Source organism: Anser cygnoides, chromosome 2, assembly GCF_040182565.1.
Source record: "Anser cygnoides isolate HZ-2024a breed goose chromosome 2, Taihu_goose_T2T_genome, whole genome shotgun sequence".
Taxonomy (NCBI): Eukaryota; Metazoa; Chordata; class Aves; order Anseriformes; family Anatidae; genus Anser; species Anser cygnoides.
This window is the reverse complement of record NC_089874.1, coordinates 45,358,688-45,381,433: the sequence shown is the minus strand read 5'-3', so window position 1 is coordinate 45,381,433 and position 22,746 is coordinate 45,358,688. Positions and strand designations below refer to the sequence as shown.

General features: G+C 37.0%; 1 protein-coding gene across 1 annotated transcript in view; it reads right to left on the bottom strand.

The window, feature by feature from the left end:
- COL6A6 (collagen type VI alpha 6 chain) overlaps window positions 1–22,746 on the bottom strand; it is a 47,304-nt gene that overhangs the window by 1,766 nt on the left and 22,792 nt on the right. The window contains 22 exon segments of the mRNA XM_048078023.2: window positions 402–670; window positions 918–1,011; window positions 2,448–3,119; window positions 3,765–3,855; window positions 7,840–8,333; window positions 8,436–8,447; window positions 9,009–9,045; window positions 9,949–9,984; window positions 10,416–10,478; window positions 10,642–10,704; window positions 10,818–10,853; window positions 12,683–12,733; window positions 13,159–13,221; window positions 14,595–14,657; window positions 15,557–15,619; window positions 16,422–16,484; window positions 17,154–17,189; window positions 18,106–18,159; window positions 19,029–19,094; window positions 20,095–20,157; window positions 20,412–20,465; window positions 20,714–20,758. Coding sequence (XP_047933980.2) covers window positions 402–670; window positions 918–1,011; window positions 2,448–3,119; window positions 3,765–3,855; window positions 7,840–8,333; window positions 8,436–8,447; window positions 9,009–9,045; window positions 9,949–9,984; window positions 10,416–10,478; window positions 10,642–10,704; window positions 10,818–10,853; window positions 12,683–12,733; window positions 13,159–13,221; window positions 14,595–14,657; window positions 15,557–15,619; window positions 16,422–16,484; window positions 17,154–17,189; window positions 18,106–18,159; window positions 19,029–19,094; window positions 20,095–20,157; window positions 20,412–20,465; window positions 20,714–20,758 — 2,488 coding nt within the window.

Sequence of the window (22,746 nt, the reverse complement as noted above, 5' to 3'; positions counted from 1 at the left end):
GAGGAATCCTGTTCTTCCTACAAGAATAGATTGCAGCAGAGACATGTAATTAGTTGTTCCACATTGAGCTAAGTTAGCAGCACGAAGTAATTCAATAATTAAAGTGCAACTTGGGGATTTAATGTGATCAGTTGTTCTAGTAAAGTGGATTATAACTTTATATTTTATTATTGATAAAAATTTATAAATCAAAGCTAAAGTTTAAACGACACCTGCAGTTCAGCCTTTAATTACAATCTCTTACTGTACAGATCTGGACCAAATACAGACATGGCAACAAAAAGGTTTGGAAAATGTAATTAATGGAAATGCTTCATACTGAGTAAATATTCAACCAAGTCCTTCACAGTTTAGAGTCTTTCTACAGAATTCAAAGAGATTTTTGTGCTCTAAAATCGTACCATAAACACTGTAGTCAGCTCCAGTTTCCAATGTTGCCTCTAGGTTTTCCTTTTTCTCCTGAGCTCCTCTATACTCTTGTGGCTTTTCTCCTTCAGCATCTTCCTCTGTGAAATGCTCCTTCTCCTCAGAATCATATCCCATTTCTGGAACCGTGTATACAGGTTCTGTGCTAATCTCTCTAACTTTTTCCAGGAGTCTACTTTCCGTTGTTTCAATGTCTTTTAAATAGCCACTGTAATCAGTTTCATCAGTTTTGGAAAAAGGCATCCTGTGAAGGAGGGAGGGGAAAAACAAACAAACAAACAAACAAACAAAAAACAGTGTTTAAGCAGCAGTACAGCTATTAAAAATACACATGGCTCATTCCTTCTGAACATTGCAAGATTTTTTTTTCTGTCAAAGGTGATTTGAATATAACTAGTAATCCAAAGGGAGATATCTTATGTTTGGAGATAAGTGTAAATATATCATTTTATCCCATACCCACACAACAGGTTTAATAGGTAGTTCCAAACCTTTCAGTGGTAGACACTTGCTTTCGTGTGTCACCTCGATCTAAGTTTTCACACTCTTCTTGAAGTTCAGGAGGAGGATATGTGTTAATTTTTTCTGTGGGGAAAGCATATGTGCCACAGGTAAATTTTAAATTCCTCCAAAGCCCAGTATGTTTAATAGAAAGCAGAAGAAAAAGTAAAAGAGAGAAAAAAAAAACACAAAGGAAAAAAATAACCACATTTTTTCTCGTGAACAGGAGATTTTATCTTTGAATAAGTAACACACCATATCTACAGAGACTGGCACAATGTCCAGGAAAATAAAATGATATTAGAGATCAGCTAGATGAGCGTGACTCCTGAATCAATGGTTTATACTTTTATCTTGCTCTGTAACACACTATTTATCCTTCTATAGAAACTTTGATATCTAAGCACATAGTTATGATGGGGATTTTAAATCAGTGACAATTTCCTTCTTGATGTTCTCTGGCATATATTTCAAAGCACCTAAAAACTGCTCATCTACATGAATATGTCTTAGAAAGTTAAGAAGTACTTTCTTTGCTCTACAGAGGAGGAATAACTGCAGTAAAGAGAGGTTAAAGCCAGAACTGCTAATGTTTAAACTTTTATGTGCCCAAAAGCCTAAATAAGCATTAACAGCTCAGTAAATCTGGATCTGCTAAGGGTCTGAGGAGAAACATAGGTGTCAAGGATCAGAGAAGAAATGGAGACCTAAATCGGGAAAATAACTGTGCTTTCTTGGCTGAAGAATAGTCTTTCTTCAGTGATAGTGGAGTCAACATAGCCATAAAAACTTAAGGAAAAAAAATACTTAAGATTTTGACCCAAAGCATCATTTTTGAATATAATATTGTTCTGTAGTCACTAGCACTTTGACTTGTGTAAGACATTCCACTCAGAAAGACATCAGGGCCCTGGAGCGTGTCCAGAGAAGGGCTACGAAGCTGATGAAGGGCCTGGAGCACAAGTCCTGTGAGGAGTGGCTGAAGGAACTGGGGTTGTTTAGTCTGGAGAAGAGGAGGCTCAGGGGAGACCTTATTGCTGTCTACAACTACCTGAAAGGAAGGTGTGGGGAGCTGGGGGTCAGCCTCTTCTCACAGATAACCAGTGATAGGACTAGAGGGAATGGCCTCAAGTTGTTCCAGGGGAGATTCAGGTTAGAAATCAGGAGACATTTCTTCACAGAAAGAGCAGTCAGGCATTGGAATGGGTTGCCCAGAGAGGTGGTGGAGTCACCATCCCTGGGGGTGTTCAAGGAAAGGTTGGACGTGGTGCTTAGGGACATGGTTTATTGGGTGACATTGGCGGTATGGGGATGGTTGGACCAGGTTATCCTGAAGGTCTTTTCCAACCTTAATAATCTTGTGATTCTAGTGTCCAGCATCTGCTGCAAACTATAGATGAAAGACAGACTAGTTAGGTTATGACTAGAAAGAATGATAGTGCATACACTGACTACCTTTTTTACACATCATTTTCTCATTCTTTCTGTAACTTATGCAAACACCATTGCATACTACTTACGTTGTAGCAGATTTAGAAATGCCCGGCTAAACCTCTGCGCATATGCCATCTCAGATGTTGAAACCCTGCCCAATGTCAGTAAGTGCTGATCTGTGGGGGAGCTTGACAGTTCTATCAGCTCATTGTCATTTACATTACTGCCAAGCGCAAGAGTGAATACAGTAAATCCTTGGCACTTGACTCTGAGTGAAATATCTTTCAGCTTCTCTCTGTCCCATGTGCTTGTTTTGCTTCCAATTATTACAAATATGACCCTGTGTTTTCTTTGTCTGGGATCTTTAAAAAATACATTTTCAACTGTCCACTGTAGTGCAGAAGCAATGGCTGATGGCCCTTCCAGTTGGCGAACAGACTCCTGGATATGGTTCTTCATCAGATCTTTATTAATATATGTTCCTAGATTAAACTCCAAGGCCACAGGAGTTTTGCTTCTGTCAGGCAGGAAGCCCCTGGGAGCCTGTTGTACCAATGCCACTCTGATGCCTCCACGTGATTCACTTGGCTGTGAGGCAATATCAAACTGATCTACCATGTCGCTCACAAAGTCTTTGGCTCTCTGAAAGTCTTCACTGGTGATGCTGTGAGAGCTGTCCATAATGTAAGCGATATCCATATCCATCTGAAGAGGTAGAGAAATGGGCACTTCACAATGCTTACTGGGCTTGCATTTATCTAGAGAAGAAGAACCAATACGCAGCAAACTATTTAGCAATATAGCAAAAACAATAGCTTAGAAAAAGACATTTTTGAGTCCTATTTACCTAATTTTTCTTAAATTTTTATTTGAAAAAAATCAATTTAGCAATCAGAAATCTTGTTGTTCTTACTAGAAAAAATGGATGAATTTTGTTAAACAAGGTTTTGAGATACCATGGGAAATTAGTCAAGTATGAAATCAAAAAGTGTTCATAAGGTAAAAACAGATAAGAGTTCCCCTGAGAATTTTTCTATCTTTTATAGAAAGAATAGAATATACTGAAAGAATAGAAGATAGAATTTTTCTATCTTTTTCTATTTACTTCAGACCACTGTTCAACATTCTGAAACGTTATCATCATTTAGCAATTTCTCCCCACCTCAAAATACAGAATTTATAGTAAACGAACATGTGTTCCTAGAAACATGACATTATTTTAAGTGCATTTCTGTTATAATTAAATAGCAATTGGATAGCAATTAAATAGCTTTTGTGGTTTTGAGACTCTAATTCTTACTATTCATATTGCCCAGAAGAATTATTTTATTCAAAAACATAGGATTTGTTATTGAAAGTGTAAAAAGACCAATACAACAGCTGGAATATGTAAAATGTCTTACCAAAGCAAAGTGTACAATATATGATGCTGTCCAAACTCTCATCCAGTTGTCTTTCCCAAACAAATAATTGAAATCTTCCAGTATTATCACTCTAGGTTTTAAAGCAGACATAAAAGTAATGTTAAAATGTATATACGCCAAACACAGATCATGTTTTCTCTTTGTTCTTAATTCTTAGTATCATTACTACTTCTCTACTGAAATATATTTTGTCCCTAACTTGGTGGTTTCACTGCTATTGTGATACTGAACATGTAGACAGAAGACTTCAGTTGCCACCTGGAGCATTCTATCTGCATATCTGGAGCATTACAAGAAGATCTCCGTGTTCCTAAAGATTTAACACCATGCTGTACAGAGATTGCTAAGCTTTTGCAACTCCTAATGACAATTAACTGGTATTAACACTTTTACTAGCCAGTTTAATACAGTCATAATAGATCATTCAAAGCTAGCTCAAATATTTCTGAATGGTGTTGCACTGAAGTCCTATGTACAAATTCATTTTATACTTTGCCTTTCATAGAATCTAGATTAGGTATGGATTCAACTTTTATTCTCTGTATGCATAAGGTGACCCATATCTTGATTAGGGTGGCTGTGTGCTATTATACTACAAATGAGGGGAAAAATGAGACATCGTGTGATTGTAACTGTAAGTAAATGAAAGAAAATGAATGAAAGAAAAATCTCACAATTTCAATTCCTGTCATCAAATCTTTTCTGTGCAGGTCACCATAGCCTCCCCTTGACAATGAAGAACATATATTCTGGCCTGAGTAACACAGTCTTTCAAAAAAAAAAATGTGGGAGGAGGCATCTTTATAGATGTCACTTTTTGCCAGTGAAAACCCATAACCTTTGTTCTTTTCTTAGTAGGGTGCTACAGAGAAAAGGACATGATTTTCTGTCTCAGCTCTTTTCGAGAAAGAAAAATCCTCCTTAGTGAAAATGCTTTCTTGGGAGATAAACTTCTAGCATTAGAACAACAAATGTTTTGCCTGTGATCAACTGAAGAAATATATATTCTCCAGCAGAAAAAAAAGTTTGTCACACAAAGGCTTGAGGAATCCTGAAGATGCTTCACTAGCATCTTAACATTTCACTGACCATCCAATCCCATCTAAATATGATTCAAGAGAAAACATACTTCCTTGTCGACTAAGCTAAATAAAAATGGCTGTACAACATCATCTCATTGCAGGAAGTTAACCACTTAAATGAGGAAAGAAATAATTATTACTTTGCTTTAAACTTAAGCTTTACAGGTGTGTTATACACAACACTGATAATAACTTCTGATTAATATCTGTAAAGGATGCTATAGATGGATCTCTTCAAATGAATTAAAATTGACAATGACTGGTTAAGTGATCTCCAAACTGAAGCTCCTAAGGCAAACTAACCAAATAAATTAAGAATCTGCAGCTAGTCTGAAAGCATCATGAAGATAAAACATTTCTGAATTGCAAGGGCAGAATACTATTTGAAAGAAAAAGGGAGGTTGTATTTTTTGGGTGGTGGTGGTGAGGTTGGTTATCATTCCATGACTGTAACCATAAATGAGAGCTGGGCAGTGAGGTTTGCTTTTGCTTTTCCCCTTGTTAAGCAGCTGCTCATAGCTTTGCCTTGAAGTTGGCTAGGTTGCTGTTACTCAAGATTGCTCTGTGCTCTAACACTTTCATGTGCTATTTATAATTCTGCATTGTTCACGTGTATGATTCCTACCACACCTGGAACGAAACTCCTGTAGTAAAAGACATGACTTATATATTATCTGTAAATCAGGATGAAGCCAGCACTTCACAATGCGGGTTAATGCTAGTTATCCTCTTCATTTTTATACAGCATATGGACAGACTCTAGCCTGGTGTTTGTGAGGTTCGGTATATTCAGAGTATTAACTCTGTTCAGATAAGTGTGTTGCTTACACACAGGGAAAGATGCACCAGCAAAAAAATATTCTTACAAACTGAGACACAATAGGCAAAACCCCACAATCTGTATTTTCTGTCTTCATTTTGATTCTATACAGACTGAAATGCAGATCTGTTAGAACAAAGCATGGAGGAAATGGCTCCATACATCACATACAGCATAGCTAAAAATCTCTGGTTACTGTAAAATGCAATGTATTTACATTTCAGATTTTTGGACTACATCTGGTGGCCCAGAGGGCCAAAGGCATCCTGGACTGCATCAGAAATCATGTGGCCAGCAGTACAAAGAAATTGATTGTCCCCTTGTACGTAGCACTGGTGAGACTGAACCTAAAATATCGTGTTCATTTTTCAGACCCTCACTACAAGAAGGATATTGAGTTGCTAAAGTGTGTGAAGAGAAGCGTGACAAAGCTGGTGAAGGGATAAGAAAACAAGACTTCCAAGGAGCAACTGAGGGAACTGGGATTGTTTAGTCTGGAGGAGATCTCATTGCTCTCTACAACTGCCTTAAAGAAGGCTGCAACAAGGAGGGGGTTGGCCTCTTTTCTCAAGTGAACTTTTCTCAGGATGCGAGGAAGTGGTCTCAAGTTGCTTCAGGGGAGGTTTAGATTGGATATTAGGAAGAATTTCTTCATGGAGAGTGTGGTCAAGCATTGGAATGGGCTGCTCTGGGAAGTGATGGACTCACCATCCCTGGAGATATTTAAGAGACTTGTAGATATGGCAATAAGGGACACAGTTTAATGATGGGACTCAGCAGATTAGGTTAATGGTTGGACTTGGTGATTTGAAGGTCTCTTCCAACCTAGATGATTCTATGATCTGTTCCCAGGATACCTTTAACTACCTATCAGCCCTTGGATGATGCTTCATTGGAGTCAGAATGATCTGACAAAGGCCGTACTTCAGCCTGCTAATATAAATGTAAAGACTGAAAACGGATCTCAGTATAACCTTCTATTTATTTCTTTGGGAAGTTTAAAATGCCCAGTCTAACTGTCCTTCCAGCCAATGGGAAATATGGATTAACTGGAAAATGTGGGTGTTCTTTTTCTAATCTTTTCTACTCTGAAAACTGACTTACGGAGAGTTGGCACCTTTGTACATAACACGTGATATGCATTCAGATTCATAATCTGCTTATACTAATAAAACAAAATAATGATGCTTGCTCTTGTTTAACCTGGGAAGCAGCACAGGGAATAATTTTCCTTCTCATATGCCAACAGAATTCTTTCATTCAGATTAATTAACATTCAGCCAAACAAATATGTGAATTTTCTAACAGATAAGAGGCTACATGAGAAAAATTGCAATAGAAAGTATTAAAGGACTGACATAGATGCTACTAAATCACAACCTAGCCTCCAAGTCTTACATTTTTCATTACATGTAACACAATTTCCTTCTATAAGGATGACTGTGAAGAAACAGCAGCTGGAAAGAATATTATTTTGAAAAAGTTATAATTGATGGTTCTAAACTGAATGGTTTAAACTGATGGTTTTAAACTGATGGTTTTGTACCATCTGTACCACAGATGGTACAAAAAGAAATTGAAAAGAGAGAGAAATATTTAATTCATATTATCAAACCTTAAAGAAACCTAGAATTGTTGTCCTTTGGTGCCTGGAAAAATTCAGTGCTTATTTTCTGTTTACTACCTTTTCATATGAAGTAATATTTTGAAAGGAAATGCTTTATTTCTTTCTCTTGTGCTAATGGAAATATAGCTATCAAAAATGATTTTGCTTTTGGAAAACAAACTGGTATACTTGAAGCCTTCTACTACTGCTCTTTCTAGAAACAACGGCTGCAGCTGTTCTTTTTGTTTGTTTGTTTTGTTTTTAATTAAATGGTTAGTAAATGTCACCATTTCAAAAGAGAAACACCATGAGTAACCAAATGAAATTTAAAAGTTATTGAAATTATATGATTTGACCTAAAACAATGAGTTATAAATAGTTCACATGCAGAAAGAGGTCAAATGGTGATCATTATGTCAAGTGAACCAGTATTTCTTTGTTAAAATATTATACAACTTACTAGCTTGAGAGCATGCTTTACTCAACTACTAGTAGATACTAAGCAAATGGACAACTGATCCAATTTTCCATAGTCAATCTACTTACTGAAAAGGCACGTTTGACATTTGGCACTTCACTGAAGGCAATAATCACTGGAGTGATATCCAAGGCACTCAACTCCAGTACAGCTGTATTGATAACCATATCATCCTGAGACGGACCGTTGGCAAAAAATATGGCAACTTTTCTCGTGAGGATGCCCTGACGAACCCGTTTGAAGACATTTCTTGCAACAAATCTCATGGCTGCCCCAATATTACGTTTGCCAGTGGATCTCTCCAGCGGTATTCTCTGGACTGCTTGGAGCAGCAAGTTGCTTTTTTGGAATTCTGAGAAACGGATGAGATAACGCGTGTTGGCGTTGAAAGAAACAATGGAGACACGAGCACCTGTTGGGCAATTGCTTTCGCTGATCTTAATGGTCTTCAGCAATAACATAACAATGTTTCTCATTCTTTCAAATGCAGATGGAGTAACATCTTCGGACATATCAAAGGCAAACACCACCTCAGTCAGATAAGCTGGACAGGTGCCTGTATCTTGAAACAAAACATTTGTGTCAAAGTATTTCCACAACTCGTATATTGTTAGTTTTTTCCTAGTCTATGAAGAATGGGCATGCAGAGGACTGATGGGCTTACCTGAAGAGCAAGCTGGAATGAAGAGACGGAGAGGAGTTAAATTATTTTGGAATCACATTCATGAAAACAGAGGCATATTCACTCACTTTAAGGAGACCGATCTAAAGCTCAGACAAGTATCAGAAACTGTCACAAGGGACAACACTTCTCTTCAACAATCAAATACTCTAAACAATGCAATTAGACTGGATTAGATTTAAAGAGGTTGTTCTAGGTTCTGCTAAGCAGAGAAGGCTGAGAGAGAATGAATACTTCAAAACAGGAGGACAGGAGGACAAACATTTTCTTCTCTGAGAAGTCACCAAAGGTAGAGTGGTACAATGACAAAGAATTAATTTAATTTTAAATGTAGAGAAGAGAAATTTGTTACAATTTTTGTAATTATAACGTAGGAAAAACAAGCAGAAAGTGTAAACCTGCTTTACATACCTGCTGAAAAATTCTGACAATTAAAAGCTACTAGTCAACATCAACCCAAGACCTGATACAAACTAACAGTCTACAGGGCTTCCAGAGGAGGCTTTTTCTCATAAGGGTGACTAGGTGGAGTCAAAGAATATGCTCCCTACTTACGGCAGTTTTTTCGTGTAAAATTCACAAGTTCACAAGGCTGCAGGAGCAAAAAGAAAAAGCAATTAACAGCAAATCCCAGACCATACCAGACTGGGAATCTTACTTCTGGTTTGAGTTGAAGGTCAGATCTAAGCTGCTGAACTCTCACTCGGAGTCCAGATTCATACATTCCAGTTCCTCTCTATTTCAAATTGTACAGGGGCTCTGTCCCTGACGCCTGATGCAGAAATTAAGTGTGGTGTGTTTTTTTTGTTTTGTTTTGTTTTGTTTTCTTTCAGACATGCTCTGTTGGCATTTAGCCATGATTTGGAGTATGAAACAACTATTTAGCCATTCTTTATTTTGTGTAATAATCATATCTAGGAGGTCACTGGGCAATGGCACTTCCAAAGGAGAATGAGAATTTCAGTAGCAACTTGCAGAGGAAGAGGGAGGTCTGTGAAGGAGGACCAGACCTGTCCTCCCCTCCTTGGAATGCAGAATATACCTGCAGTAGTGTTGCCTGCAGATACTTGTCCGTGCAAGGGTTAGATGAAGCCTTTACTTAGGAATTCTCATCCTATATGAGTTAGGATTCTGAAGAAATCCTGCCCTGTTATTCCCAATGAAAACAGCTATTGCTGATGAAATGCCTTTCTTTACAACAGGGTGAGAAATAACCATAAACCTGAGCTGGTGTTTAAACTGATGTGAATGAGGTAACAGGTACAGGAATATGAATGTCTCAAAAGTTTGTAAATAGTGTAAATCCATCTGCATACTTTTTTCCTTATTTGCCAAACAGAAGGACCCACTGTACTCACTGTACTCTGAAAAGTATTTGAGAAAGATACTGTTTTCTAACAATTAAATGTGCTCATTGCATTCAGTGCATACAAGTAGATGATGACTAAAACTTAGTTCTATGTACAATGCAGTTAGCTGTGAGGTAGTTACTTACTTCCATTAAAATGGTGCCTCTTGGTCCCTTGGCACCCTGAAATAAATTAAATACAGATCCAGAAAATCAGACTATGATAACATATCTCCATCTATGACTCTGTAGGCCAAAGAAAATGCAGGCATACAGTGTTTCCCCAATAATCATTTGCTAATTTGAAATATGAGGAGACAACATTGCTCAGCACAGATTTCTGAGCACCTGAAAGAGTTGCAGACCAGTAGTCTGACCTATTTCTCAGCACATTTTCCTTCCTGTTTTTTCAAATATTCACTACCTGTTGCTCTTGAGGACCAGTATCAATCAGAATTGGATCTTCTTTCTTGTGCCCCCAGGCTGGTTAAGTATTGTTTATCATACAAAACACTATCAAATATTCCATTAATCTAGAAGTGAGTTTAAGAGCAACTAAGAGCTTTATATATATATATATATATTTTTTATTTATTTAAATAAAAGTACATTACCATAGGTCCTGATGGTCCTTTGTCCCCTGGATCTCCCAGGGAACCTGGTATGCCAGCATTACCCTGTAAATAGAAACAAAAGTTTTATTCTTTATAATTCCACATACAAGTGCAGAATTTCAGCACAGAAAAACCTCTAAAACTACACTGTGAGCTGGAAACACTCAGGACATATGGGCTTTACTTACAGAACTCTTTACAGAGTTAACAGATTTATCATTCTTACCCTTCTACCTCTAACTCCTTTGGGTCCTTTAGCTCCTGGAATACCTGGGTCTCCATCTTCTCCCTGAAAATTAGTGAAATTTAGAACTTTATATGAAGGGAGAAGACAGACAGATTTCAAACGAGAACAGTGTAAAACAAGAAATAATAAGAGCAAGCATGTCCATTTAATCATACCTCTGGACCAGGATACCCTATGAATCCAGGTTGTCCCTGCCAATAGAAAGAAAATAAGACTTCATAAGAATCTAGAACTTTGTGATCTGCTTAGCGTTTAATTTCTTTAAACCAAAAAGAATTTCAAAATTATTCTTGGTGTTCCAGTCCATTCAAGTAGCAGCGGCTACTCCTCTGGTCTCAAAAGACTCCTTTTTAGATTAACAACTTTTTCACGTAAAGCAAGAGCATTGTAAATCATTCCAACAGTTTCTGAATTTTCAACAGCATCCCATTTCTCAAATAAGTGTTTTAACAAAAATTATTTATGACTCCTAGTAAAATACAGCAGTAATCTTATTCAGTGATCATGAGTAAAACAAAATATTCAAAGCAGTGTTTAAAAGCATTTTCAGAATGTTGTACATTCCATACTGAGCAGTGATACTATAACATATTATTGGCATATTAGAAGTAACTTCATTAACTGTTTTGGGTTAGTTCAGTTCTTGGCATACTCTTTGCCTGTGTATCAAAAATGAGAACTCTCAGGAAGACTGATGAGAATGGAAGCTTATCTTTCCTTGACATTAGAGTAACTAGCAGAATTCACACTACTTATGTATGTCCTTGTTTTAAGAGTTCTTTCCTATGAAACTAGACATGGCTGTCAAACATCACAAAGCAATCAAGGTTTGCCCAGCAGATTTTTATCACATGACTTTATACTATTATTTCTAGAAAGTTACATGCACATAGACCCCACATTATAAATAAGAGTGCAATTTAACTTGTGTACCTCTGTGATTTATAGCAATCTTAAGCCTATGCACTTAGCTATTAGGGGAAAACCAATTCTTTCTGGATCATCATTCTGGGTTGAATTATTTTTATTTTTAATTATATATATATTTTTAATCTAAGCCCTGCCAAACCTTGGGCAAATATATCAGTGTATAAGAAGGGCTTTAAGTCAGTCCTTTAAAACAATGAATAACAACAAGGAGATTTAGCAGAATCCTTTTCTCTTCATTTGTAACAAGGAGGATCTTCCCTGAAATAAACAAGTGCTCCTACTTATTTTATTTGAAGAGATTAAAAGAACTAGTCTTATATATAATATACACGTAACCTGTGAAAATCTCCCATCAAAGGAAATTGTTGGGGCTAAGAAGGCAAGAAAACAGATTTTTTTTTTTTGCACAGCAAGAAGTATCAAGAGTCATTTTTGTAATAAGCCATTTGAAAAAAAAAACCAAGAGGTCATCAGTTGGAGAGCCTCCTGGAAAGCCTTTCATACCTTTTCTGAAGCTTCTGCAGCATTATTCTTCTCCCACAAAAAGATCAGAGAGTGAAACAGATGCGCCTCCAGTGAATCCACTGGATTGCTTCTGTTTCCCAAACAAGAGGAAACAACTCAGTTGAAAACAAGAGTGGCTAGTCAAGCAGACTGGGTACTCCAAAAAGTTCAACTTACACCCCTATATTCATACACACCAAGGAAAGGGTGAGTGGATATCAAAAGAGCAGCTCCTTCCCATTCGTTCTCATGTGTTACCATTGTAAGTCACCACTTGTTCAGAATGGGAGCATAATTCTCACTCCAGTCTTCAGTCATCTCCAGAGTCAATCTGTGTTTGTACCAAACCACATTCCTAAGGTCTCATGAAACAGAATTAGAGGTCACAGCCACATTTGTTTCAGTTTCAGATAACCCTTTTCAGAATTTCTCACAAGGATGGATGTCGGAAGGCTAAGCCTCTTCCTGAACCTCAGGAGCACACTGTGGCCACATCTTACATCCCTCTTGAATCAACTTTGATGGTCCCATTAAAAGTGACCTTGTGCAATGGAGTCTGAGAGACGTTCTGACTCCCAACACTTACCTTTGCTCCTTTGCTCCCTTCAGGACCATGCACGTCTCTGCCATCCATGCCCTGCAAAGGTTGAATATAATCAGTTAGCTTTTAATAAAGGATTGGATTTATATCCGGTTCCATTTTGGAAAAGAGACCTCCCATTACAGTGCTGTGTCCAGGCTGCTGATACTGACGAAGTCAGACAAGCTATCATGACACAGTCTAAATGATGGCAAAATCCATACAGAGAAAAAGGGATTAAGGCCATTCTCCACTGTGTGACCTACCTCTAGCAAATTCTCTTTAGCACATATAGAGAATTTGAGTGAAAATATATTATCTGTAGACAACAAGGAATCTGGTTTCCATAAGGAAATTGAGAACCAAATGTGAAATCATTTTAACTGTGTCAAACTGAAAATAGAAGAAGGGAATGAACTGAGCTGATCCAGCTGAATGAATGTTGAATTACAGGGGTCCAGAACTAGGGCAGAAAGACTCACTCGTACACCTCTCTGTCCAGTTGGTCCCAGAGGGCCTTTCTCTCCAGGATCACCAGGTTCACCCTGTCATAATTGAAATGTAACAAACATTATTTTGGCTCATTCAGGAGAACTTGTTTCTGAAATGTAAACTTGTCTGCTAGACTGAATTGCGCTTATACTTTTTACAAGCTATGTGATGCAGATCAAAACATTCTGTTACAGATGATATTTGAGAGAAGGTTTCTTGGGTATGTAACTGGAAAGTACTGGGCAAATCGGAAGACAATGAGAAAACCTCATGGGCTTTCCTCAGAAAAACCTCCCATTGTTACACAGAACTTCCTACTGGCAAGAGTGTTTTCTAGGAAAAGTTATATTAACGTAGGCGGGACATATCTTGGAATTCTACCAGCATGAAAGCATCTGTTTGTAGCAGAGGATATTTCTCAGGAAGGCTGTTTGGTCTGTGTTCTTAGTCCTCTTGCAAGTTTTCTTTTCTTTCATTCCTTTTTTTTTTTTTTTTTGGTTTTCACTTTCTTATTGAACTTTCTTCTAACAAGAACCCCAAATGTAAACAGCACAGAATCAGACTCTGATTCTGAGTGATTCCAGTAAAAAACAGTTAATATGGTGGCTACAGCAAAAGACAAGGTGATTAAATCCAATGTTTCTTCCTAACTTTGTCACTGTGTGTTTTCACACAGCGACTCTTTTCACAGCAGCACTCTGACGTTCTGACACCTCTCTGTACTGAATGTAGTAATTCTTCAAAAAGACTAAAAAGGCTTTGTTAACTGGTATTCGTTAAGCCTTCTAGATCCAGAAATTCAAAAACACCTAAAATCACGTATTGTTATTTAATAGTCTCCTGTATCAATGCACATTAATTATAGGAAAGTAAGGGATAACATTTATTACAAGTAATTGAGCCATAATGTGGACCGTGTATTAGGATAAGCCTTTCTGTTGAAATTCATGTTGATTTAGTTCTTCTCAACATATTAATTCCTTTATAATAACCATCCTAACAGTCAGGGGTCTTTGAACTGGCTAGGAATCTGGAACAAAAAGGTTAAAATGAACAGCTATGCTTCATTAACTGGTACTTATTTTCAATAGATTGGACAGAGTTTAATAATCTTAAAACAAGCTCAAGGGTCACCACTGCCATACCCCTACTACAGTTTGTGAGAAGCCAGGTCCCATCAAGAACCATGACCACAACAGCAATTAGAACAGCAGTCATGCTGACTAATAGCTTCATAGTATAGCTCTGACACTGGTAAGTGACCTTGAACACATTGCTTGCCTTCCCATGCAATCTAAAAATTCTTATGAAACTTAATTTTTACATGTTCCACATCAACAACGCAAGTGTTAGTTCATGCTTTTTCAGTCAGAATAATGAATGATGTGCTCATATTGCTGCAATCAAGTGCTTTAAAAATGTTTACCTTTGCTCCTCTTGCACCTAGCTTTCCAACAGAGCCAGGTAGACCTGGGGGACCCGGACTAGCCTGTAATCAGAAATATCAGTAAAATGGTATACAATGAAGAATTCAAGGCTTCATTACACTCAAGATTCATTCACTGTCACTTGAAATTATTGTAGAATCAATATAGACATTAGAACATAAACAGACTTTGCCAAAGCTTTTGAGGACCACAATAAGTTATGGATCAAGCTATCATTCAAGTTATTTCCTGGTGTCTGTGTGACTACTCTAAAATTTCCGAAGTATTATTAAGTATGATATAAATATTATTTTCTATCTACATAGCTATTACAAGTATGACAGTGAAAGCACAAGCAATATGAATATATATATATATAAATATACACACGTATAAATGGGTATGTAAGCTTGAACATGACTAAAGTAGATATCCAAAGCTGACATAGTCAGATGTTCTAATCCTGAGTTATACTGGTTTAATTTCAGAATAAGAGCCCCAAAATCAACAGCATCACACAAATGCAAGGAAGATCAGCAGTCAGTGCTCAATAGTTAAAACCTCATCATAACTTAGCATTAAATCTCACAGGTCATATTTTAATGAAAGCATTGACAAGCTGAATATCTAACTATGCCCTCAACTCATCCAGTGTACATCTGGACCAGTAGGTGCTGCAAGCCATGGTGTTACTCCTGATACAATGGAACTGAGAAAGGAATCTAAAGCTAAGGAATCTAAAGCTAACTCTGAATTTCTCTTCCTATTCACCCACCTAAACTTATTTCTCAAGATTTGCAGCCTCATATGACCATCAGTTTGCTTAAGAAATATACTGAAAAATCTTCAGTTTCTTCGCTCTGTACATTTGTTAAAAACTCATTAGAAGAATAACACAAACATTGAAAAATGAAAAGCCCTAAGGTGTGCAGCAAGGATATATTATTTATTTAAGGCTAACCGGAGGGCCTGGCATGCCTTGTGGTCCTGGAGGTCCTCTGATCCCTTGTAGTCCTTTTGGGCCCTGACATAAACAGACATTGAAAGAAAAGTCAGTTCAGTGTTCATAGTCTTTCAACGAAGATTAGATTACTGCAATGACCAGAATTCAAGGGCCTGTTTTGCAAGCCTCAATGCACAGGTGAAACTCCTGGCTGTTTGGTTGTAGGAATTAGACCTGGTGAAGCAGCTAAGAAGGTCACTGCCTGAGGGCTATACTCAGAGAGCCTCTATGATGTCTAGGATATCAATAAGACGTCACACAACACACTACTAGGCGTGCTTTCTCCAGATGCCGATATTGTCAGTGGATGGAGAATATTAAAACTGGAATCTACAATAAGCATTCTACCACTGTGGTTCTCTTTAAAATAACTCCACAAACCCTTTTTTTTTTAAACAGGATTTTTTCATTGGTTTTGTCAGTCAGTAAGTATATCATTTTCACAATTTCAACAGTTTGTAAATAGAGTACATTCAAAAATGCAATAAAATTATCTACTTATTAATAGAAATTTCTAATGAGTTCATTTTGAAGATCTGCTTGACATTATCCTGGAAGCTAGAGACATCTTGACTAAATTATTTATTCTGGCTACTCACTTTCCTCTTGATTTCACTAGAAGCTGCATTTGCATAAACAAAAAGAGAAACTTGGCCCATTTAATTCCTCAGGGCCACAGAGTCTATTTGCCAAGGATTTTTCCTCATAATATTCATTAGTTGAAGAAAACAAAGCATTCCAAAAGAAAAACAAAAGATTAAGACTGACAACTCATTTTCTCCACAGCTAACATGTAGATCATCTCTAAAGTTCTTTTAGCTACCTGTGGGCCTTTAAAACCAGGATCTCCTGGGTAACCTGCTTCTCCCAGATCTCCTTGTCCACCCTGCCAGAACAAAAGCAAACATTAAAAAAAGAAAGGGTGGGGGCAGGGGGGAAGAAAAGAAATTAACACCTATCATATGCATATCAACAGGTAATCATTTCATGTCTGCACAGAGTATTAGCTGACAGAATGTTTTCCAGTGGTTCCAAGCAGCTTTCACTCTGCTTCAACTTCCACTTAAGAAAACTCAATTGAACAGCAAAAGAATTTAATAGCTTTGTTTTGTTGTGGATTTTTCTTCTTTTTTTTTTTTTTGGTATACGGTGTGTGACAAACACTTGAGATACAGCGCAAAATATCAGTTCCATTTGCTTCACATTTTACACCACAATCTCAGAAATATTCCTGCATTCCTGCAGCCTTTCCGTTCATCCCTCATCTTTAGCAACAGTCTCTCCTCTACTTGTGTTCCCAAATTTGCCTTAATAATACAAGAGTCTGTCCTTTTATTTCAACAAAAGCTGTCTTTCTCCTTTCCAGTTCTAAATCTTTCAAGCCAGGACTGCCTCTAGTACATTCACCTGAGGCTGTCTTGGCTTGAAATAGACTTTTTGTTGCTGAATACTTCTGTCTTGAATCACACTGAAATTTCTCCAGTAAAGAGGAACAAATGCTCAGGCTGGACATATAACTGCATGTAAATAGACAGCAGCAGTGTTAGCCACTCACCTTTACACCTGGAGGGCCTCTTCGACCTTCTGCTCCCTAGGAAGGAATGGCATGAGATTACGTCCAGAACACCAAGCAAGGTGAAAAAACAACTTATAATTAAGTAAATACATTCAACTTACAGAGACCAGAGACTATTTCTGAAGAAAGAAAAATCCCACTTTTTAAAGGTAAAAATGAAAAAAAGAATCAATTTGGGACAGAAATCCTTACACAACTATTACCATCATCAAAGAAAAGCCCTTAGTGAGTAAAGAGGGAAGACATCTCAACAGAATTCTGGAAAACATCTTCCCAGTCAGCTGCTCCTTGGCTAAAATAAAAAGCCATCTCCTCTACCTCTGAGCCAAAAGGTATGCACTGCTTCCTTCTGCACACTGTTCAGAAGCGCTAGTGAACGTGACTGTTAACATCACTAGCAACCTTCAGAATGCTTCTGCAGCTTGGATGAGAAGTGATCATGATCTTATACATTAGCATTAGGAACCTTTCTAACAGACTATAGGAGGCGATTTCATAGGTTCCAGTCCCCAGTGGATGAAAAAGAGCAGCAGGCATATGGAACTTACTGTTACAGGGAAGAAGGAGGGATAAAAATATCTATGGCAAAATTACCAGGCTATTAAGCCTCACAGAAAAGGCTGCATTGAATTTAAGGCTTGCAATTTCACGTGAATCAGACCTGAAATTAATTTTATAGCAAATTCCTGATTAAAAAACAAACAACAGAAACAAACAAAACAACAACAAAAACCACTGCAATACATATAAGCTAGTAAATTTGAAGCCAAGTATATTGAACTATGAAAACTGTAGAAGATTTATGTTCCTTCTCATTGCAGGAGTTTTACATGTGGGATAAAAGGAAGAAGAGAAAAATTGGTTGTCTCAATGGGAACCCCACTGCATCTTAGATCAGTTATTTTCAACCTGTATTGGCTACTGTTCTTACATTAGGGCCATCATGACCCTGCTCTCCTTGGAGTCCATGTGGTCCTGGGTCTCCCTGCAAAACAAAGTAAAGAACAAGCACTTTAAATACTGTTTATTTTTCTTGTAATTACACATTTTTCTTTTTATGGTCCTTCTTTTATTCTTCTCCTAAGTAATTTCACTTCAATCAGTTGCATCATGCTAAATGCTGACTTGTTTTCTGCAAACAGTTCCTGATCATCAATTATAAATGAGAGTGAAACTATGCTTGTTTTGAATTTCAAACCATCATCCACCACCAATTACAGATACTTTCCTACTACTTATCTTTGCTTATTGATCTAAATTAAGTGTGACAGTTAATGGGCTGCGCTCTTGTGTTAGATTTACTTTCTTGCAGTATGGCTCAAAAACCCAGTAAAAATTCAGACATCACTTTATCAGCACATAACCAAGTTCTTATGTTCTACAGGCCAAAATGGAGTTTTGGAGTCTCGTCACCATGAGAAAATAGCAGTTACATAGTAAAGTGGGTACAGCATCCAACACATTTACGGTATCCAACACATTTTTCCCAGCAGGGTTTTTAAAAAAATCCCTGCAGCCCATCACCAGGAATCTCTCTATTTGGTGATATAAAATTGAGATAGAATGATATATTTATACTAAATCCATATCTTGCTTTAGCTCAAGCCCAGTTTGATGGTGTATTCCATGAGAATATTACCATAGTCTTCATTAACTCTTTGTTTTTCTTTTAATGAAAAAATAAAACAAAACAAAACCCAACATCATGCACATTTTAAAGTTTTCTGTGTTGCATATACACACTAAAGGCAAACTGAAAAATGAAAGAAAAGAGCTGCTTTGTCAATGGACAGCCAATACAACTTGGCAATTATCCAAACCCTTACTCTTCTTAATGCAGAATTACTTGCTTACCTGCCATGCTGAGTTTCCCTTTTCACCCTTAGGACCAGGAACATTATTGTTAATCCCAGGATCTCCCTGGAAAAGTTAAGCAGAAAGTTAAGCATTTTCAGTGACTATACCTTTGTTAATCTAACTACAGACACAAGATATGGAAATAAGATTAATGACATTTATTATTGCAGCCAAAAAGGAATATAAACATTATTTTGAATGAACACGCTTGCAAGAACGCTATATAAGCTCTTCTGCAAAGTCCACAGTTACCTCTTCTGCAAAGAGGTAAAAATAAATATTTCCAATGGGCAACAAAGCAAACCTTGAAAATGTGATGCTGTTCTGGTTGTTTGGGTATTGTTAACTGAATTAAGATCACACCTAGCTACCGATTCTCATACAGGGTCATACTAGAATGGAGTTTCATTTATCCACTTAATGCTAGACACATATAAAATCCTGATCCCTCAAAGAGGCCAAGTTACCATGGCACCTGATTTCTTTCATAAGTGTTAGAAGACAGGAGTCATCACATTATCCTTGACTCTAGAACGAAGATCTTTGAAATACGTATAAGACAAAGTTGTAGTACACCTCCACTGAAATTTTAGCCCTCAGAGTCTGCATTTATATAGAGAGCTCTAAAGCATGCATTGAAGAAATGTCAGCATGAAGAAGTAACTTGCCTTTGCATCATTATAAATTTATAACAAAGAGTCAGTTCACTTGGGTTTTAAGTGATAGAGAAATCCCTCTATTAGGTGAGAACCACAGGGTAGGACTAAACAGCTCCAAAAGGAGTTATCTGTCCATGGTAAAAACAAATAAATAAAACAAAAATGCAAGGAACAAGTTGGAGACCTGAAGCTTAAACATCTGCTTCCAAGCAATGCATCAAAACACACAAGTCCATCTGCATCTGAAGAGCACAGAACTCCTGGAATATGCCATACTCTTTGGAAAGTACTGCACCATCTAGGATCATGAAAAACTCTTCAAATAACTTATATCTCAGGCAGCTCCTTCAGAAAATATAAGCACAAATTAGTGCAACCTAACAAAAATGAAGAAATACACTTACATGATCCCCTCTTAGACCAGGTTCTCCTCGTTCACCTGATTCTCCTCTGGGGCCTTTTCTGCCCTAAAGTTATAAAAAGAGTACAAACAATTCTGGTGTGGGTAGAGACAGTATCTGTGGTAGAGAGAGGCCAGACAAGATAACACAGATCTGTTTAAATCAGTGGAGCTACACTGATTTGCAGCAGAGGCCTCATCATATATGAGAACAGGCAGCTATATATATTAGATATTATAATATATTAGAGAAAAAGTCACAGGCATTACACTTCAGAAAGACATTTTTGTAAAATCTTGTTACTATAAATGATACTTCACCCGTTTTCCAGGGCTGCCTTTCTCTCCGGAAAGCCCAGGAGGTCCATTGTCTCCCTAGACTCACAAAGAGGGAAGAAATTATAAAAAATAATGAATGTTCTTTCTGATAAATGCGGTTCACAAATTCTGTCTGACAGGATCCAACTTCTATTAGACATGTAACTCCAAACACTAAACTGATTTTCTGTTCAGGTTTAAAGCCCATTCAAAGAGGCAGAAATCTGTGCCTTTGAACCTTGAAATAGGTTCAAAATAGGTTAAATAGGTTTTTAATTGAACTACACATTTGAAGCATAGCTTACCTGCTCTCCATCAATGCCATCAAGTCCACCATCGCCGTGTTCACCCTATAGCAATAAGCAAAAAGCCATCATATTAGCATCAGTCCACTTGTGTCCTTGATCAAGGAAAGAGGTGTTGATCCTGTTTTTGGATACTTGAAAAAGAATAGCTTTTTTTGATGGTTAGCAGGAATAATTAAGAATAATAACTAGGAGCTAATAATTAAGAATTTAAAAAGAATTACTAACTTCTAAAAGAGTTCATAGTTAAGAACAGTTAATAAGAACAATTGTTAAAACTACAGATCTTATCCAGGATTTAAATTGTGCTTTGCTATATGCTGGTTTTTCACAACTGCAGCACCTTCAAAAACTAGGTATATTCTGAAATACAACTACCTTATATGTCTGAATTGTTTATTTGTTTTTAAAACTCATTTTATTACTGTGAAAGGTGTATTGAAAAGCTAAAAAGAATAACCATGATAAGAACAATTACAGAAAGTTTATCTTAGGCTTTGGGACATGTTAAAAAAAATCATTGTTTTGGCAATGTAATGCTTGTTTCCATCAGGATCAATCCTGACATCCGTGATATAAAATAGTATTATTCAAAAGGTTAACACCTCCAAAACTAATGAAGGCACTATTTGCCAAGGTATTCGTGGAATCAATGTAGCAGCTGTACAATTAGCACAAGACTAATTGTAGTCTTGCATAGCAAGCTTGAGAAGACAACACTATAAATACAAGTAAGAGGGCTGCTTCTGGCTGATCTAGGAAAAGAGATTAAAGAAAAAGTCAGTCTATCTTGCCTTTTGTGCCACGTAAAGAGCAACCCTGCTCCCATGCAAACAAGCCCTGCTCTTCTCTTCACTTTGCAGAAATCAATCACCACATTGCAACCATTTATGGAAGTCAATTTGTCATAAAAATACCTATTCAAACCTGAGGATTTTGTGATGTTAACTTGCTCTGGAAATAAAGAATGAAGTCGCTGAATAGAGTTATAGCTGTCAGAAAATCACTTCATTTATGCATCCTCCACAATGTTTCAGATCTGGCCATGCAATACATTCATTTTTAAAGATATTTTGAAGTGCTTCCCTCTTTCATTACTGGATATAAGAAAAGAATTAACTGTGATGTTCTTACTTTTAATAATAAATGAAATTTGCCGAGACCACAGTCATTTTACTACCTGAGATCTGAAAAGGTATTCAACAAATCACTGAATGTGGCACAACAGCATGTTATAAATGTCAGTTATACCAACAGGAGTCTCAGTCTGACAGACTCTACAGATGCAATAGTTTTGTAGGTTTTGATGTTAAATTGAATTTTCAAAACCACCAAGGTAAAGTTCCTGAGGAAAAGTGTTACTCATTTTTAACAGTTTTAAATGTACTACAAGAAAAATCAGGTGGCTGTACATTTTGGCAAAATTAACACCATAAACAAAAATTTCTTGAATTAAGTATTCAAGAAGAAGTAAACAGTCCTGACTCTTGCTCAAGTCTTATTTTCTCCCTCGCTCATTTCCTACCTCAGACAGCCTGATCTAAACTTCATTGTATTAAGTATTCTGTATTGCCTTTTTTTCCAAATAGTTGTATTAAAATTCCTTGCAGACTTCAATAAACATCTTCAGCCTTACTAAGTTAACAGTATTAGATTCATTTTTTATATGCTGAAAGTTTAATATTTTTAGTTGAAATAAAAAGTGGATTTGATGACACAACATAATGAAATATTCACATTTTCATTAGATTTCAGTAGGGTTTTTGCTCCTGGTAATTCCCACTGTACAATTCAATTTGAACAAGTCAAAATCGTCAGCAAGTACTCTCCCTTCTCTATAATGAGATGTTTCAGATACTTAAAGGAGGACAAATTATTTCAGGAAACAGAACAGAAAATGGAATAGGAAAGAAAAATACATAGGAGGATTTAAAAAGTCAGTAGAGAGCAGTACTCTAAACAGAGTTGAGGTATCAAAAAACACACTCAGAACTTCCTCACATGTGCAGGTTCTCAGGATGGAAATAAATGTC